Consider the following 8,197-nt stretch of genomic DNA (forward strand, 5'->3'; position numbering starts at 1 on the left):
AAATATTATGTTTCCCAAATGAAAAAGAAATCGCTGCTAATGGACTGCACAAAGATTGGACATGGACGGGTGCGGGAGCTATATGTCCCCTGTACCGAGATGTGGTATGTCTTGCCTACAAGGCGGTATTATTGGGCTAGCTCAATACTGTAGCTGGGAGCGTGTGTTTTTTGTGGTCTTTTTCCCCCACTGTTTTTTGCATCGATTTTCTATGTTTTTTCTTCAGTTTCCTTTTCATTTTACGTTGTCTTTGGTTTTCTTTGTTCCTTTATTTAGTTTTCATCAGTTTTGTTCAGTCATTTCTTTCTTCTTTTATTTCTTCTTTTTCTCAACACATGTCTACTTTTTTCATACACATTCCACATTTATACATATATTTAATATTTTTTAAATACATGATTACATTTTTTCAAATATTTTTTTGATGTATATTTTTTCATACATATTGTATATTTTTTCATTACATCTAAATCATTTTTTATATGTGTTTAACATTTTGAAGTACGAGATTTACATTTCTTCATATGCTTGTTTTGAATATTTTCCAATATTTCATACTCCATCTTCTAGATACATCCATTTCTATGAAAAGTAATTCTGGACGGAGGGAGTATACATCTAAAACAGTTTCATATACATTTAACATTGTCAAGTACTCCATCTGTTTTTAAATATTTGTCTTTCTAAAGATTTCAACAAGTGACTACATACGGAGCAAAATGAGTGAATCTACACTTCAAAATATGTCTATATACGTCCGTATGAAGTAGTTCATTTGAAATCTCTAAAAAGACAAATATTTAGGAACGGAGGGAGTACATGATTTATATTTAGGGAAATACTCGTTTTGAACATTTTTCTAATATGTGTTAAACATTTTTTCAAACACATGTTGAAACATTTTTTTTGTATGATACATTTTTTTCTTAAAACTGTATGAACAATTTTTACATTGGATAATACATGTTTTTAAATGTCACAAAACATTTTTTTTGGAACGTGTGAACATTTTCTTAAATTTAATGTATATCTTTTGGATGATAGGAAACATTTATTTCAAATTACACGATTTTTTACATTGCATAGACATTTTATTCTTTGAAACACGTGAACAGTTTTGAAATGTCACATGTATTTTGTTTGAATGGTACAAACATTTTATAAAAGCAGAGCAGATAATTTTTTACACTACATGAACATTTTTTAAATGTGCGATGAACAATTGAAAAAATTACATAAATTACTCCGTTCGTCTCGTAATATTTAGTAATGTATTTAGTATTTTTAAATGTATAAATAAAATAAATACACATACACAATGTTATCGTGGGAAAACTAGATCGTCACTGGGCTGGCTTACTACTTGCCCCCTGCAGGCTTTCTTCTGTCTCGCGTCAAGCGAGACATAGACTCCCAGTGCACGGGCGGCGCGGTTTTCCTATTTGAACTTCGGGCGGCCTGAGCCCTGGGGCTTTCGCGAGAGGTGACATATGGCAGTACCCGGTACCGGCACACGCAACTCTTACATGCGGGTCCCACTGTCAGTAACAAATCATCTCGAACCATCCAAGCAGCAAGAGGATATACCCAAGACGGCCCAGGCCCAACCGCCCAACCCCGCCCGAACTGCCTCACTCCCGATCCTCTCCGACGACGAGATGGGCTCGATGGAGCTGTCCACCGCGCCGGAGAACGGCACCGCCGCGGCCGCCGCGGCGTGCAACGGCGGGGCCGCCCCGGCGAACGGAGGGGTCGAGAGGAGGCTGAGATCCTCCGCCGCGTCCGCGTCCTGGGCGGCGCATCTGCCGCTGGAAGTGGGGACGCGCGTGATGTGCCGGTGGCGCGACCAGAAGCCCCACCCCGTCAAGGTCATCGAGCGCCGGAAGTCCGCCGCCTCCTCCTCCCCCGCCGACTACGAGTACTACGTCCATTACACCGAGTGTGAGCAGCCTACCCACCCCGCCCCATCTGGTCGCTTCGTTTCTAGGGTTAGGTCTATGGCGCTTCGGGTTGGGGAATCTTGGATTTAGCGTTCAATTGAGTTTATTGGCTGTGTGATCCGAGGGGGTTCTGGTGATGAATTGATCCCCAGGCTTGATTTAGTGTTGGGTGGGGGTGGTCGTTCTCCTGGTCAAATTTTGCAGTACAATCATACATTTCTACCGTGTTTTAAGTTGAAATGGAAACATAACACCTCCTAGCAGGCTAATATTTGTGGTGTGTTCTATTGAGGGCTCACAGAATGGCGCCAGTGCAGAAATGAGTTAACTTAACTGTGATCTGGCTTGTTTTAGTTCATTGACTTATCCATGTTTATTGATTTTGTGTAAATGTTGTGAATTTGCAGTCAACAGGAGGTTGGATGAGTGGGTTAAACTTGAGCAACTTGATCTTGATACCGTCGAGGCTGATGTTGACGAGAAGGTAGACGATAAGGTAAGATAAATGAGTGCAGTTCAGTCATGGTGCTCAGTGTTCTACATGTTAATGATATATGTACCATTTATTTAAACACGAGATCCTTGACTGGGTTGTTAAGTTGCTGTCTACTTGGCCGAGATAATATTTTTCCTGAACCAATATTAGCTATTCTTTGTGTGAAAAGAATACTCATATGAATCGTTGCACATTTATCCAGGCAACAAGTTTGAAGATGACACGACACCAGAAACGTAAAATTGACGAAACACACGTGGAGGTATGCAATGGACTGTTAAGACTGGATGATTTTATTCCTTTACCTGTCAAATACTTATGTGTAGATTTATTTTTGAAAGTGGTATCCCAGGCTTTGGTTTGCTCTTTGTTGGACTTCCTAACATATTTGGAAAAATGCTTTGAATACACACAAAATTATATTCCTTGACTGTCTCATACTGGAATCATTTACTCTCTCTAACCAATGGGCTGAAGCTAATCTCTCACCTGTATCTCCATTACCCTTGCAGCAAGGTCACGAGGAGCTTGATGCTGCTAGTTTGCGGGAGCATGAGGAGTTCACAAAGGTGAAAAATATAGCGAAGATAGAACTTGGGAAATATGAGATAGATACCTGGTATTTCTCTCCTTTCCCACCAGAGTACAATGACTCTGCGAAGCTGTTCTTCTGTGAGTTTTGCCTGAACTTCATGAAGCGCAAAGAACAGCTTCAGAGGCACATGGTGAGCTTGCACTTATTTGAACTCCGTGTTTGTGAGATAGGCATTGTTAACTTGTTACTTGTTATTGTCTATCTTGTATTTGCTTGCTCCTTTTGTGTTTGTCTCGGCCCATGTATCATGATTGTACATCTACCAGTACACACCACCGTTTTCGGTTAGATACAGTTTGCGTTTGGAGATGGGAATCTTCGCACGCTTATGTTGGGTTTCATGTGAAAGTTTCCAGGGTTCCAAACCGACTCCTATTTTTCACCCTTCTGGCAGTCCTTAGCTCTAAATTCAACGCGACTTTTTCTACAAGGAACTGCATTAAGCAAGAACACAAACCCCCGTCTCCACCTCTTATATTTCTTGGTGTCAAAGGAAGGTCGCCTTTAGCAACCTGCAGTCATTGCCTGTTAGGGTGTGTTTGGATCCTAAGAAATTCTAATGTTAGCTTTCTTAGCAAGGGCAACTGTTTAGTAAAAGCAAAATAACTAACTTTGCTAATCCATCTACCCTGCGCGGGCTAGAAAAGCCTTGCCCCAGCAGGAGGACCAATTTGGCTCTCCTCCATTGGCAAAAATGAGTGGAAGAAAAAAAATCAAGATAACTGCCACTGGAATTGTGCTTGACCATGGAGATTGCTAGCTGAACCAAACAGCTAGCTTTGCCCACATGGGCTGTAGGTCGAAACCCTTGGGTAGCTGGGCATGAATGGAAAAACATACAAACACACCTTTACTCTCATCACTCCCTCTCAGTCGCAGGTGCTAGTTGGACATTAGCATGGTCTCCAGAACATAACTTCGACAAGCAATTTGTACTATTGTATATTGATAATTTATCACATAATTTATATATGGTAACCTAAATATTTATCACTATATTATTTGTTAAAGTAGAGTTAATTTTGACTGCCTACATTCTAGGATGCATTTAATTCGTATTCTTAATGGAGGGAGTTCTATATTATGGCTCGGATGAACATTTCTGGTTTGTGCAACATATTCAGTTGCTCAGTTGATCCGCAATGATGGTCTGATGCTTTTTTTTTAGTATTTTGTTTGCTGCAGATGTGCACATAATTTCCATTTCAGCGGGTTCTGATTCCCTTGTAGATACCATAAACGCCATAAACCCTAACCTGTTTTGCTACTTTACTTCTGCAGAAGAAGTGTGATCTTAAGCATCCCCCGGGTGATGAAATCTACAGATGTGGAACTCTATCGATGTTTGAGGTAACAAAGTTTGAATGGCACTTTACTAGCTGGACACCCTTGCTCTTAACTTATGGTCTGCATTATGATATACTGGTACTAGGAAAGGCTGATAGAGCTGCATATCTGCAATTAGTTGCTTACAAAACTAGTACTGTAGAAACAGCTATAGAACCTAGTTGTCCCATTATAGGCAAATATCTTGAGTCTCGAGCAAAGAAGAATAATAGAAATGCATTAGGACCGCCAGGAATTTCCTTTAGTTCTTCCGGAAACAAGACTGGCAGAATGGGTGAGTTGTTATGTTTTGGTCAATCATCACAGATTTTTTTTTAAATGATACTCCCTCCGTTCCCAAATATTTGTCTTTCTAGGCATTTCAAATGGACACAACATACGGATGTATGTAGACATATTTTAGAGTGTAGATTCACTCATTTTGCTCCGTATGTAGTCACTTGTTGAAATCTCTAGAAAGACAAATATTTGGGAACGAAGGGAGTAGAAGATTATGTTGAAAGCCAGAGTGTCATTATCTAGAGATGCAAGCATTAACATGTTAATATTAATTGTTGAAGAATCAAATTCCATCTTCATGCTTTATATAGAGATTAACTGATGGCATATATGAAATATACAATCTATTTGCATCATATGTCTACCTGTTATTTCCTATGTGGAATGGTGTCTTGAGAAATTTTACATTTGAATTGCTTCTTCCTCCAGGTAGACTAGGACATCTACAATTTTATTTGACTGGTTTGACACTGACATTTGCATATCCAAAATGAGATGTTCTCTAAATGGATAATATTATAAAGGCAATGTATCTAATGCCATATGTTTCTTCAACTATTGATTTTAGTATATACATTCATTTATAATCTAAAACAAGATCTAAGCTATCTTGAATCCGCTTGATTCTTCTGTTTGAACTGAAGGCCTGTAATTTATACAAATTCAGTTTTCCTAGCATAGTAACAATATAAATGCTTGCGCGATTGCAGGTTGATGGCAAGAAGAATAAGGTTTATGGACAGAACCTTTGCTATCTGGCCAAGCTATTCCTTGATCACAAAACACTCTACTACGATGTGGATTTGTTCTTGTTCTATATCCTGTGTGAATGTGATGACCGGGGATGCCATATGGTGGGATATTTCTCCAAGGTAAAGTTTGTGGCGATTCTTAGTAGTTATGAATACTTGGTCTAAACCAGTATTGTTATTACTCCCTCCATTCCCTAATATAAGACCTTTTAGCTTTTTCTTGATTCATATGTATCTAGACACATTTTAGTATGTATGTTCACTCATTTTAGTATGTATGTAGTCAATATTGAAATAGCTAAAAGGTCTTATATTAGGGAACGGAGGGAGTATTTCTTAGTTCGATTGAATGTGAATTATATTGTTTGAAGCTGCTTCCATAACTTGTGTACAAAATGGGATTCACATTAGTAGTAATGAATCATTTTATGCTACAGAGCAGATGGTCATGTTTGTTAAATTGGGTTTTATCTCTGCAGGAGAAGCACTCTGAGGAAGCTTATAATTTGGCCTGCATTCTCACTCTCCCTCCATACCAAAGAAAGGGTTATGGAAAGTTCTTGATTGCTTTCTGTAAGTCTGTACTTATGCTATATTTGTCATCTCATTGTTAGCTTTTGATTTTCTTATGGACTAAACTGTTTCTCCACTCTAGCATTTTGTTCATAGTTGTATTTTCTTTATTATGACAGCTTATGAGCTTTCTAAAAAGGAAGGTAAAGTGGGAACACCGGAGCGTCCTCTCTCAGATCTTGGTCTGCTCAGTTATAGAGGCTATTGGACTAGAGTACTTCTGGAAATTTTGAAGAAACATAAGAGCAACATATCTATTAAGGTTAGTACATTTCCTTCTATCCTACTTCCTCTGTCCCATAATATAAGAGCGTTTTTGACACTAGTGTAGTGTCAAAAACGCTCTTATATTATGGGACAGAGGGAGTACTTTATTGCTTTAGTTTTTATTGAATCCCTTTTCAACAGCTGATCGAACTGTGATGCAATAGCCAACACCTTTTCCTTTTATTGACCCAAATAGTGAATTTGATCTACTTAAAGCAATCTGTCTGCTATTGTTCCTTTATTTTCACTGACAAGAAAAACTAGGCACAGTGATATCCATTGTTTCTAGCTGAAATATTGGGAGACGATGGATAGATTCTCATGGAAAAAGTTGCATTTTTATGAAATTGTCCTTTTCTAATGATGATGCTTATCGACTTCACACTGCAAACAAACCACGCTGAACTACTCTCTTAACCTTAGGCCTCTTCATGGGATGTTCGCCTGCACTCTTGGTTTTATATTTTCTGCCTAGAGACTTTACAGGTTCCCGTTTAGGTTCCTACTGAAATATACAGTAGTTTGATTTCCCAACCGTCGTTATATCTTTTGAGTGTGCTGAATGTTTTTTCTCCTCTCCATGGAGGGACATTGATCCATGTGTTTTGGCTCTTCAGCCAGGGCCCTACCTGTTCATGATACAAAAGAAGAATGAAAAGTCTGGACGTTGTTCTTGCCTTTCCATGCAACCTATTTCTAAGCTGCATCCTTATGTCTCTGAATCCATATCTACTGCTACCGTCATTTTCTGCCATACTGTTCCTGGGTGCAGCCGTAACTTGTGCTAACAAGCTGTCAAACTTGCACGCAGGAGCTGAGCGACATGACGGCAATCAAAGCGGACGACATCTTGAGCACGCTGCAGAGCCTGGACCTGATCCAGTACCGGAAAGGGCAGCACGTCATCTGCGCAGACCCAAAGGTCCTCGACCGCCACCTCAAGGCCGCGGGGCGGGGGGGCCTCGACGTCGACGTTAGCAAGCTGATCTGGACACCGTACAAAGAGCAAGGCTAAGCAAAGGACGTCTGCCACTCGGCCATGCCATGTCGAATTAGATAAGCTGACCAATCGAGTCGTGTATATTTTAGGAACTCCTTCCCCGTCCCTCGTGCAGTGACTCTACTAGTCTCTTTTTTCCGAACTGTGACTGTAGTGGTCTTGTGTAACATCAGATTGTTGCGTCTCTCTGCACATTGTTTGCCAAGCTTTCCTATTTATAACTATGTCACCTGTACTGTATTTGTGGTCTTCCTGCTCGTATAATTGGATGGAGAAGCAGGCAGCACATGCACACCTGTCATCCGCTTTTTTACATACTCCCTCGGCCTCGAATTACTTGTTGCATAAATGGACTCGAATTACTTGTTGCATAAATGGATAGAAATGGATGTATTTAGGGATGGAGGAAGTACTACAAGAGGTGGGCACCTCTGCCCTATTCTATTACTACTCCCACTGTTTCTAAACATATGTCTTTTTAGAGATTTTAATATTAGATCTTTTTCAATATAAACTATATATGAATGTATGTAGACGTATATATTTTACGGTGTAGATTCACTCTTTTAGCCCCGTATGTAGTTGATACTGGAATCTTTGAAAATATATTTAGAAACGGAGATTTTAAAATGTAGATTCACTCATTTTGCTCTGTATATACTAGTTTGTATTGAAATCTTTAAAAAGACTTACATTTAAGAACGGATGGAGTACATGTTTTCACTTTTCAGTTATACATTTTGGCACTAGCCAAGCCCTCAGCAGCACCATACCTATGCATCAAAGGGTTGTAAGAAGTAAACGGCTTGGACGCGGAGTGTCGGCTCCCGAGCTCAGCTGCACCCGTGCTCAGAAAAAAAATCAAAACAAATACTAGAAAAATTAAAAAAAATCTATTTTTTTGATGGTAGATAATTTGATGCGTGAGGACCGCTTCAAATTTCAACT

General features: G+C 39.5%; 1 protein-coding gene across 1 annotated transcript; it reads left to right on the plus strand.

Annotated features, from left to right (window-relative positions):
* Positions 1-1,496: 1,496 nt before the first annotated feature.
* Positions 1,497-7,535, plus strand: LOC125536158 (putative MYST-like histone acetyltransferase 1). Its single transcript, XM_048699307.2, has 9 exons — positions 1,497-1,941; positions 2,348-2,436; positions 2,639-2,698; positions 2,949-3,161; positions 4,313-4,381; positions 5,368-5,529; positions 5,889-5,982; positions 6,102-6,244; positions 7,061-7,535. The coding sequence occupies exons 1-9, from the start codon at positions 1,527-1,529 to the stop codon at positions 7,262-7,264; spliced, it is 1,449 nt and encodes a 482-aa protein (XP_048555264.2). The 5' UTR covers positions 1,497-1,526; the 3' UTR covers positions 7,265-7,535.
* Positions 7,536-8,197: the final 662 nt, after the last annotated feature.

This window comes from Triticum urartu, chromosome 2A (assembly GCF_056163025.1).
Source record: "Triticum urartu cultivar PI428250 chromosome 2A, HENAU_Tu73, whole genome shotgun sequence".
Lineage (NCBI taxonomy): Eukaryota > Viridiplantae > Streptophyta > Magnoliopsida > Poales > Poaceae > Triticum > Triticum urartu.